The sequence below is a fragment of the Pholis gunnellus genome (assembly GCF_910591455.1).
Source record: "Pholis gunnellus genome assembly, chromosome: 24".
Lineage (NCBI taxonomy): Eukaryota > Metazoa > Chordata > Actinopteri > Perciformes > Pholidae > Pholis > Pholis gunnellus.
This window is the reverse complement of record NC_136551.1, coordinates 10,420,729-10,431,857: the sequence shown is the minus strand read 5'-3', so window position 1 is coordinate 10,431,857 and position 11,129 is coordinate 10,420,729. Positions and strand designations below refer to the sequence as shown.

General features: G+C 46.6%; 2 protein-coding genes across 4 annotated transcripts; one reads left to right on the top strand and one right to left on the bottom strand.

Annotated features, from left to right (window-relative positions):
* Window positions 1-4,779: 4,779 nt before the first annotated feature.
* Window positions 4,780-6,169, top strand: cUnh8orf74 (chromosome Un C8orf74 homolog; the record flags this gene model as incomplete). Its single annotated transcript, XM_079185628.1, has 4 exons — window positions 4,780-4,827; window positions 5,361-5,625; window positions 5,714-5,940; window positions 6,023-6,169. 4 exons carry the CDS (start codon window positions 4,780-4,782, stop codon window positions 6,167-6,169), a joined length of 687 nt encoding a protein of 228 aa, XP_079041754.1.
* Window positions 6,170-7,606: 1,437 nt separating this feature from the next.
* LOC306715173 (L-threonine 3-dehydrogenase, mitochondrial-like) lies at window positions 7,607-10,771 on the bottom strand. 3 transcript variants are annotated; one of them, XM_079185450.1, is made up of 9 exons: window positions 10,684-10,771; window positions 9,716-9,897; window positions 9,585-9,627; window positions 9,159-9,478; window positions 8,857-9,029; window positions 8,663-8,753; window positions 8,455-8,547; window positions 8,186-8,362; window positions 7,607-8,105 (listed from the first exon to the last, which is right to left on the bottom strand). In XM_079185450.1, exons 2-9 carry the CDS (start codon window positions 9,888-9,890, stop codon window positions 7,966-7,968), a joined length of 1,212 nt encoding a protein of 403 aa, XP_079041576.1. In that variant the 5' UTR covers window positions 9,891-9,897; window positions 10,684-10,771; the 3' UTR covers window positions 7,607-7,965. The 3 variants fall into 3 exon arrangements, with proteins under 3 accessions (XP_079041576.1, XP_079041577.1, XP_079041575.1); XM_079185451.1 differs by lacking the exon at window positions 10,684-10,771 and having other exon boundaries at window positions 9,159-9,308; window positions 9,408-9,478; window positions 9,716-10,050; XM_079185449.1 differs by lacking the exon at window positions 10,684-10,771 and having other exon boundaries at window positions 9,716-10,050.
* Window positions 10,772-11,129: the final 358 nt, after the last annotated feature.

The window sequence follows — 11,129 nt, the reverse complement described above, 5'->3', positions numbered from 1 at the left end:
GCTGCGATCTCACGCACACCTGAGGGACACACACACACACAACGAGACGTTGTCGAGGCATCTGACGAAACATCACTGCAGAAGTTCTCAAAAGATTCATTTCCTATTGAAGTGTTACTTTTGCTTTGCTGTTCCCACACTTTCTAATCACACTCGGAACTAATTAGTGTTTGACTGAGGATTCAGGGCAGCAGATCCACTAACAGGACTACCTGGTATATAAGGGTGTTACATATGACAGGAGAGGAAGTACTTTCTACAAAGTCGTCCAAATCAAACGAGTAAGATTCCCACACATTCTCATTCCATCTAATGCATTTGGGGCAAAAGACGGATGGATCGGCATCAATTTTGGGAAGTATAGTCACATGACGTTATATCAAATGCAGCAACCTGCTCATCTATACACAGTACATGTTGGAGACCGAGCTTCCCTCAGCCTGCTATATTTAGTGGAGCGGCCTAGGACACGTCTAAAATCCTATTTGGACGCAGAGACCTTCTGTCCTGCTTCTCAGCAGCTTGCATCATGTCCAGTACGTACGTTTCATGAGGCTGCAGCTCAGAGCGATAAAGATGTTAATCATGACTGTGATGACTTTCTATCACCTATGAAAAAAAAGAAAAGGGACCGTTATCAGCCGGCTTAGCAAGGCTTTAAAGTCCCATGAGGCTGGACCGCGGGCCAGGTCACTGCTCTTAGCTGGAGACACTCAACGTGACGCTGTGCTTCTTAATCCCTCCTCAGCTCCGTGTCCGATAACACCTTTATACATGAAACACCGCAGGTCGAGCTGCGAATCACCGGGTTCCAAAGTGACGCCGATCAAATCATTTCCAACCAACTAAATGGTGATAAAGTCCATAAAGGCCTGTACTTTTAATTATTGTTCCCTGCTGAGGCCCTCAATAGCTGGTCAATAGATAATCACATTGAATTGCAGTGTTAGTCGCCCAGTTAACGTCTTGTTGACACTTATTAAAGTGTACGAGACAATAAAAGACACAAACACCCTGAACAGCACATTGATAAGACATTTTAACACTCGCCCTTTGAGCACAATAGAGACAAGTTGGGGAACTTTTTCAGATAACAAGAACCGCTTTCACTACCATATCAACCCATTTCTGCCACATGTTGGTGATATATATATTTACCACTAAGCCATCGTCACATATGTCAACTACAGACTCATCTTTGTAACTTTAAAGTCAACTAAAGAGCCTTTTTTTTTTAAATCGCTACTTAAAAACTTCAGAAAAACCCATAAACTTAACACTTCTCTATCAGGTGACCACTCACGTATTCAGGAAACATGGTCCAAAGAGATGAGAACAAGCTGGAGGGGAATCTGTCCGTGCCGGGTCTGACCGGTCGAGTCCAAACTAACTGTTTGAGTGAGTGAGTGTGTGTGTGTGTGTGTCGGCTACCCGTGACGCTTGAGTCACAGATGTAAAGCAGAGCCCCCGTCTCCACGGCTCTTGGGGCAAAATGGCCGTCTAATCAGGTGCACGGAGGGGGGGGGGGGGGGGGAAGGGAGGAGAAATGAGGAGGAGAGGCTAAGGATAGAATGAAAAGCCTGCTTAAGAGCCTGTGTGTGTGTGTGTGTGTGTGTGTGTGTGTGTGTGTGAGGGGGGGGGGGGGGGGGGGGGGGGGGGTTGCTATGGTGAGGCCAAGACAAAGTCACGTTCTTATGCACACCTGACCCGGCGAGGAGGCACATGCTAATTTGCAACGTTGTTATTCAAATTCATCACCGAGTGAGATGAGAGGGCGGTAAAATGTTACCGTCTGTATGTGAGTTAACGTGCAATCAGAGATATTACATTGTCAGCTTCTTTATCTTCTTCTCACACACACACATGGCTGTAGTCGGAGAGGATTGTAATCTAAAGACAATCTGTCTGACAGCGGGGGGGGGGGGGGGTTTAGAAATCACTGACAACACCAACTGCTCATCACTGGAGGAGTGGTCTACTTCATCTTTTCACTTGTGTTGTTTTTACATGTTTATATCTTTGGGCCTGTTTTGGGTGTGAAACTGGAATTACGGCGGCATAGACGTCGGGTAAAGCACCTCAGGATTGAGTTTACCAATGGGAAGCTTCCCAAGCTAGCTCGCTCTTTAGCCGCTAAATGCTCCGCTGTGTTGTTCACCGGCTGCCCGAAACCAAATACGGGAAAGTTGCGGCCCGTAAAAACCAAAACAATGAGCTGAAAGATGCTAAAACTCTGATAATTCTCTTTGGGTTTAACTCTACAAGGGACCCTCTTTCACAAACAAGTAGTCACTTGATCCATTGTTAATAAAAAGATATATATATATATTCATTAGAGCAGCTTTAAGAACATGCAATAATGACCTCTGGAAGTATGTCTGGGCCTACAAAATAAAACTTGAAAAAAACAAACACCTTTTCTCTTAAAAGCAACTAATTGTTGAACAACAGAACAGGATCATTGTCACGAAAGTCCTTAAAACTTCAAATTTAATCAGAGCAGAGTCTCCTGCCGCTGCAGAGGAAGATTCACAAAAAACAATCTACAATACAGTCCTTTTTGTTTTTACCCCCCCTACACAATATAAACCTTCTTGCACAATTGCGCCTCGTTGAGCTCCCCGTCTGATGAACCGGTCTCTGCTTCACAGCTCTGGTGAGAGACGGAGCCTCTGAGACTTGTGGGTAGACAGGAAGTCTGGGATGAGTAGGTCCTGTGCTGACAGGAAGACTGTTGCTGCTAATGAGGATTCCTTGTGGAGAAATCAAGGAGACGATGGAAACTAAAGCCCTCAGTCGCTGACGTGTTATTGGTTCCATCAGCAGGACAAAGGAGGAAGAAAACAAGTGGGAGATTATGATGATGATGTGTGGCCTACGTTAGGAGGTCCACTCACTCTTTGCACCTCCTCGATCCCTCTCTCATCGAATAAGCAGGTGTGTGTGACTCACCTCATACTCACAACTGGATCACACACACACAAACAGACTGTGTGTATAACGGCCACATAGCTACATGAACACACTCTCAACAGTAGAACTTTATCAGCCATATAAAAGAGTTTAAAGGTTTAAAAAGGAGTTTGAAATAAAAAGAGATCATTCTTACCTTTATGGACACGTACCGATAGGAATGATGGGAGATTAACGTGCCGATGACACATCCAGAGGAAAACATTCACATGTACGATGTTTACAAGTCAGGTGGAGTCGCGAGCAGCAGAGCAGCAGCCGCGCGTTTCAGTTCTCCCCGCAGATCGTCGCTGTGAGGCGCACGTTGAGGCACGTGTCAAGTCAGCGGCTTACAGACCGGAAGTACACTGATTTGGCCCTCCCAAATAAATGCGTTAGTTTTTAACGGAACGTTTATAGGATGTGTTTAAAACTGACATTTTTTAAAGCATTTGACTGATCGTTAACACCACTGTAAGGTCATAAAGAGCAGCTCTCTTTCAAATGAAAAGGCTCAATACTGGGGCATTAGTGGCATAATTAGCTTGTTCTTGTTTATGTATTTTAGGGATTTAATATAATTTAGAAAATCTATCAGACAAAGAGTATGAGGTTTGGTGCTACCTATAGGCTAAATATATTAGATGGAAGATAGTACAAAAGGAATCTATGAGTAAAAACTCTTAATAAGAGGACACTATTATCAAACCAGACAACCAGATGTGTAGAAGTGCCGAATGTACACAAAGTTTTTTTGTTTCAAATGTGCAGAAAGAGCACTGTTCATACTGACGCCTGATTCTATTCTGCAACAAACTAAATAAATAAATAGATGTTTTCTAGCCTCCAAATATCTTTTAAGCAACAAACCTCCTGAGGTGTCGAGAAACCTTTCAAGTATTCATTAGAGGGAGTGGGAAGGCTACACAGACTACTATAATCCCTTTGAGATACATTGATCTTGTGGAAAATCATTATTATAAAAGCACAAATGAAATGAAAATTCCCTGAAATTTCGCAGAGATTACGAACCCACAGAGAAATACATTTCCTTCAGATACTGCTAAACACTCGTTTCATGTGAATAAAAATGACATTTACCTTTCTAATGTGATTAATTAATACGCAATCATTTGTAAAAAGAAAGACACACCAAAATGCAGAGGCTCTTCAGCTGATACGACTTTTATTTTGAGATACGTGACCGGAAGTGGTGTGTTGTTGAGACGGCTATCTTGACGTCATCTCAATCCATTGTCTTTACATTAGAAAACCAACTGTCCGATTTATTTCTTGAAAAAAGGAAAGGAGGAGGAGGAGAAGAAGAAGGGGAGGAGGAGGAGTGAGATTCTCGTGAAAGAGGATTAGCTCGAGCCATCTGTAGCGGCGGACTGATAAACCGTGTTGCGTTCAAGAACCGTTCCTGACTCCGGTGTTTTTAAACAAACACTAACTAAAGAGCGGCGGTGTGTTTGAGGGTGAACCGACCGCTCCTTTGGGCTTTTAGCAGCCTTTTGTCAACTGTCAACCGAACCAGTCGCCATTAAAGCTCGGAAACAACAGGTGTCACCTAAACTCTTATCAAACAGCTATGTGGTTATATCATAGTGTGTAACAAGCTACTGAAATGTGATATGATGCTTAATAATAATAGTAATATGACAGAAACCTGAAAATTAAGCGTCTTGCACCAAAGTATCTGAACATTCCATCAGCTGCCTCACGCAGGACGTGAGTGCGACGTAATCACGTAAGCGCACGCTCCACCCACGCGCCCGCGTTCGTCGTCTCCAATGGCAACCGAGCGCACTTTCGTCGCGTAGCGGGATGGATTCCCTGACTGAGCGTGAGATAAAGCAGATAGCGAGGCAGCAGGTAGGCGGTGTGGAGTAAACACCGGGGTTTAAACCATCAAAGAGCACGCGCCACTTATCGGCCCCTAACACGTGGGCACACTGTTATGACGTCACGTAGCTCAACAAATTAGCACAGAGAGGCCATTAACTATTAGCTGAGCTACAGTTTTAGCTAACTCGTGGTTCACACTTACATTAGTGAGATTTCTGCTGTACTTTGTTTTTTCATTGTGACATTCTGGGAATTAAATCATAAGAGCATCAGTTAGATCCAGTACACTAAGTACATGCTACTCTATACCTCCCCTATGCAGCACAATAACATGGCCTCATGTAATCTGATGTTTGTTTGAACTACATAACTATTAGTTGTATGAGAGGAAAGTGTCACTAAGTAGACTATAACCGTAAAAAGCTGGAACGCTATATACACAATAAAGCATGAACAAGCCTCTACAGAAACCGTGCTGAACACAACACAAACCACCTTAATAGCATCTGTAATGATGCACTAGCGTCAACAGTGACTGTGTGTTCTCGTGTCGGTGACAGAGAGAGACCGGCGTGCCGAGGCTCAGCCACCACTTCTCGTGGCCCGAGTTCTGCGACGAGCGGCGGTGCTTCCACCAGGAGTTTGTGTACGACACCGCCATGTTCGCCGCGGCCCGCGGCTTCCCCTGGCCCGCCGTGATCCAGGCAGCGGCGGTCGCCAAAGGCATCTTCCCACGGCTGGACGGTAAAGGGCAGTGTGCAGTGTGCTGTGTGGAGGAGGCCTCGAAGGGGCCACAGGTGCTTCATCTGGAGGTCACGATCAAGGGTCACGTTAGTGACTCATCTCCAGTGTTTCACTCCTCCTGTGTTTTGTCTTATTTTGCTTTGTTTGGTTTTTAATAAAACCCCTTCAGGTCCCGACGTACCCGGACTATCGCCCCTGGTGAGAGACGCGCTGTCCGAGTGTTTGCTAAACCTCACCCCCGTCCACCGGCACGAGTTCACCGGGTTCCTCGCGGGCGCCTGCGTCGCCCGGCGGAGGCTCTTCCAGGCGGTGGTGGGCGGCGCCGCCGCCGACACGTCCGTCGCTCAGCTCCACCTGGAGGTGCAGTTGCCGCCCACGCCGTGTCCTCTAGTGCAGGTAACGAAGTCTTTGCGATCACTACACAGCTACAATAACACATTGTCATGTGTCTGATGTGTCTGATGTCCATGTGCTGCAGGGCACAGATCTGCATGAGCGGGAGCATCAAGGTGAGCTCACGCTCTGTCAGCTTCAAACTGCAGCGGGCTCCACCGGCCACAGGAAGGCTCCACAACCCCGCTCTGTCAAACACAGGTCCTCACAACGCAGACGGAACAAATCTTAAAGTCAAATCTTAAAGTCATTTAATCTCTTCATTCTCAGCTCTCTTTTATTTTATGATAGACGTGATGAACATATAAGCTGCATAGATGCCTTATATAAAATACCCACTCCAAACGTTTAGAATCCTTGCTCTTCTGAACAGGATGAAACCAGTTACAACCAGTTCCACTCTGTGTCTGCTCTAGAGAGAGAGGACTCGTGTGTGAGTGACACATGAACTGGAGGAGTTTCCAGCCTTAGATCAGCAGGAAAACTGAGAGATTCAGGCTTCTCCCCCAACTAGAGTACGGGATAGACGTCTTACCCACTCTAAAGGGAAGAGAAGACCCTTTAGGGGTCTTACCCCCTCAGAGATGGACTTTTTCCCCACTAGATCCTTAGGGGGTCTTACCCCCCAAAAATAGAGCAAAATAAGACCCTTTTATTTACCCAAACTAAGACCCTTTTGCTATCAGAGGACAGCATAAAAAGGAGAGATAGACCCCCAAAAAAGTAGGAACGTCAGAGAGCTGACTGAGCTTCCTGGACTGACAGGAGATCAGCAGAGCGGAGCAGAGAGAAGGAAAGGGGGGGGGGGCCTGTTTCCCCCAACTAGTGGATTATACCTCATAGCAAAATCAGTGAAAGCAGACAAAGAGGAGAACTTATTAAAATAGGAGTGTTAAAATGAGTTCTTGTAGCCACTGTAACTGTTTCATTGAATTGAAATAGTTTTATGTGATTATTGTGTGAAAACCTGAAGATAAAAGGCCTCAAAGAGGAACAAATATCCTCGCAGGTGGGACAGCCGACGGAGTGACCACCGTGTTAGGTGCGTTTCATTGTCAGGTTGATTGTCAAATACAATGAGAATAGACTTGTGATTGGTTGCTGGTTTCATTCAAGTATTTATTTAAAAAATAAAAATAGTTTTGACAGAAAAGGCTGCAAAGAATAGCATTATAAATAACATATCTTTTTCTTTTTTTACTACTTGACAGATCTAAGCCCTTAAAAAAACTGAAGATCTCCATTTCCCCTCAATGGACGAAAATGAACCGCGAGCGCAGCCGTTGATTCAACATTCATACATACTCAACGCAGAGGACGAAAGCAACAGTCATAATCACTTAAAACGGAAATCAAACATGAACATTAAAAGCACCTACGGTAGTTCAAAAGTGAAGTGGCTGACAGAAAGACATTCTCGAACTCTGAACACTTATTTTTCATGCCAGGCAACTACGGTCCGAGCACCGTTAAACTATCCTACAGTACGGCACAGTTTCCACTGGTGCCTGCAGTACGTACTGGGGGACGGCTGGGAGTGAAGCTCGTGCTCAAAGCCAGCTGGTTTTCAAGATGGCGGCTTTTAAGGCAAGCAAATCTGCATACTCACAGATACATACAGTGGGTACGGAAAGTATTCAGACCCCTTTACATTTTTCACTCTTTGTTTCATTGCAGCCATTTGCTAAAATCAAAAAATAGTTTTTAAAGGGGTCCGAATACTTTCCGTACCCACTGTAAATACATTCACAGAGAGAGGACTCGACTCTCTTTAACAGTTCAGTAACTTGGCGATCGTACCCAGCATGCATCAGGTTTGACATAAAAGCTGGATGGATGGACAAGACCAGAGAGATGAGCCGGACGGACGAGGAGGTCTGGAATGGTTTTATGCCGCTGGTCTAAATATGTTTCATTAATCTAACTGTTTAAAGTGTGACAGTGAGGGCTAGACGTCCTCTTAAATAAAGCTGCTTTTTTTTAAAAATAGGGTTGCAAGAAAATAAATAAATAAAATCTCCGCGAGGCTCAGTAGGCTTGTGCGAGCTGGTTCCCCGCGCCGATGTGAGTCAGCATGGTCCGCACCAACTCTGAGAGGTCGTACTCGTGCTTCCAGCCCCAGTCCCGCCGCGCCGCGCCGTCCTCCAGCGCCATCGGCCAGCCGTCCGCTGAAAAGACACGGAGACAAGGGGAGGGATTTGTTAAACTCTGGTAGCAGTGGAGACATCTTTAGACCCGGCGGTGTCACCTATGGCCTGCAGGACCGGGTCCACGTTGTAGGTGACCTTGAGGTCGGGCAGGGCTTTCTGTAGCTCCCGGACGAGGTCGTGCGGCGTGAAGCTCGTGGCGTTGATGTTGTAGGTGCGGCTGAGCAGTGACTCAGCGGGAGCCTCCAGGAACTCCAGAGTCGCCCTGAGACAGTCGTCTAGACGGGAAGACGAGGGGGGGGGGGACAAGAGATGAAGGACAAAGAGGTGGATCACAGTATGACTATCGTTCAAAATCAAGTTTTATTACCGATGTACATCATAGGAAGCCGCGTGTCACTGCGCAGGTTGCACTCAAAGCAACCCGTCTTCACAGCTGCGTGGAAGATCTGGACCGCGTAGTCTGGGTGATGGAAAACACAGATCAAGATTAAGAACACCACCAGAGCTCCACCCTCTTCATCCTCGGGTAGGTCACACCTTAAACACCCCCCCCCCCCCCCCCACCACCTGCTCACCTGTGGTTCCTCCTCCAGGCTGGGAGTCGGCTGAGATGATGCCCGGATACCTGAGGCAGCGGAAATCCAGCCCATACCTGTGGTGGTAGTACTGACAAAGAGGCGTACGCAAAGCTTTAAGACAAAACAAAACACTTTGTGGTAAAACGCAAGAAGGTGTTTGGAAACCGCGTGTCCGTGCCGCCGCGTCTCACCTCGCCCATCAGCTCGGCGTGGACCTTGGACACGCCGTAGATGGTGCGCGGCCTCTGCACACACAGCTCGGGCGCGGGGTCCCGGGGCGACGACGGACCGAAGGCACCGATGGTGCTGGGGACAAACAGACGCAGACCATGTTCGGTTGCTATGTCTAATATGTTATGGAGACCTACGAAGAGAGAGAGGCTGCGCATAAGTGTCTGCGTTAGGGCGGCTCTAATCGCTGCTGCGAACGTGCCTTCAGGATCCGATATAGAGCAGCTTATCTTTGGTAGCTTCGGCGAGTGCGCGCACGTACCTGTGATGTTGACCTCTTTGGCCAGCGCGACGTTGTTCTCCCCCACAGCGGACAGCACGGCCGAGTAGTGAACCAGCCAGCTGATGTTGTTGTTCACCACGAGCTCCCTGAGGTTCTTATAGTCCAGGATGTCTGAGAAGATGAACGGACCTGCGGAGGGCACACGTGCACGAACACTTTCATCCCAAGCTTCTTTTTTTTTTTTTGGGTGGCAGAATTCCACACAGTAGGTTGTACTGGAATACACACCACCGTGGTAGACGTGGTTGGGGGGTTTCCTGATGTCAGACAGGATCACGTTGTTCTTTCCAAAGCGTCTCCTGAGGGTGAAACATCAGAAGAGGTCATAGGTGACAACATGGCAACTGAAGAGGAGACTGCTGGCACTAAACATGTGAAATCAGAGCTTTTCTCCACACTCCTTACCTCAGCAGCTTGGCGAGCCCTACCCCTAGCTGACCAAGCCCTCCTAGAACGATAAAAAAAGTTATATTTTGATATTATAGAAGGAAACTTCCTAAAAACAAACAGATGTAGCGACACAGAGAATGACCAACCAGTGATGAGGATTTTGGGGTGATCGGTATCAGCGCAGGACGGGGGATGAGTTCTCCCAGAGTGTCGCGAGGACGAGCAGACGCCGCGTGCTGCCGAGATCACCCTCTGGACGCTGCACCGGGGGCCGCTCCCAGCATGCTTCACTGCGCCCCTCAGCAACTGCATCACCGGCATCGCACACCTTCCACACACAAGACATTTATGGTGCATCTGCTACCATGGTGCACAGCAGTAAAGTTACATCGCTCCTACTTAACGCGCTGGTGTTGTCAAGGGCACGAGCGTGTCGATACCCTGATGTACAGAGCAGTGTGTGCTTTTCTAAACTAATAAATGTCCACGTTGTCTTGTGTACTAAGACTGGATCATTAAATCTGCACATTGTGTGAAACTAGTCGATTAGTTTAAAGGCACATGTGTGTATTTATTAGTAGGACCAGAGGAACTCCACTACATGTGAATGGAGTCTTGTCTAATCCCAGCACCTATCTAAGATTAGCTTCTCCCAGCCTGCTGCTGCTGACTTGGTCTAAATATACACCACTTCTTATGTATTCCAGACCACCCTTCATCATATGGTGTGTGGTGTACTGCAATAGTTACGTATATGGTTGTTTAACTGTGTAACGTCATGCAGTACTGGTACACACATTCAGACTGTTTATGCCGAATTTAAGACTGCAACGTTACCCACGCGTTTATTTACGTCCTGTTTTAAGAGTTATACGTGTTTTCTTTACGTCTTCGACGTGACCTTCTCGCCGCAAACTGCACCCGTGTTGAAACACCAACGTATGTACTGACGTTAGCCACACATTGACCGTTAGATAACGGGTAACGTTAGCCTAGCTATCGTCTGAGTCCACCGTCTGACGTAAACTTTAGCTGAGGCTCTGATGCTTTACGTGCAACGGTTGCAGCGCGGCTCAGATTAACAACGTGAAGTGATATGACGTTAATTTCTTACTTTAATGTGACTCGGGAACAATGAAAAGACGACTCGGGACTCCTTCACCCAGCCAGTGTTTTGTGTTGAGACATGAAAATAGTCGCGTGGCTATGAAGGGAGGTTCGCTGCACTTTGATTGGCTCAGCTCGAGAGGCTCGGCTCCCGAGCCGGCCCAGAATAGACACACACTTCCGGTTACAACATTCAAAATAAAGTCCGTATTTTCAAAAGAAAACATTACCCTTTAACCTCTTGAACCCTAGGCCTATTTTTAGCACTCTGCTGAAAATGTCTTACCCATACGCCAGAGAGTGTAAATCTCTAACTACAAGGTCTATTTGAATAATTGAAATGGCATAATAACACAAATAAATGTGAGCTTTGTTAAGATGTGTACATATCAGTGTATATGTTCCTGGTAAATGCTGGACGAATGTTAAACACAGCTCAAATTGAACATTTTC

Excerpts from the sequence above, each read along its gene's own strand:
- LOC306715173 (XM_079185449.1), bottom strand. The coding sequence starts at position 9,926 with ATGCACCATAAATGTCTTGTGTGTGGAAGGTGTGCGATGCCGGTGATG. Across the intron at positions 9,628-9,715 it reads CCCCAAAATCCTCATCACTG|GAGGGCTTGGTCAGCTAGGG; the intron begins GTTGGTCATTCT and ends TTATCGTTCTAG. Across the intron at positions 9,479-9,584 it reads GGGCTCGCCAAGCTGCTGAG|GAGACGCTTTGGAAAGAACA; the intron begins GTAAGGAGTGTG and ends TTTCACCCTCAG.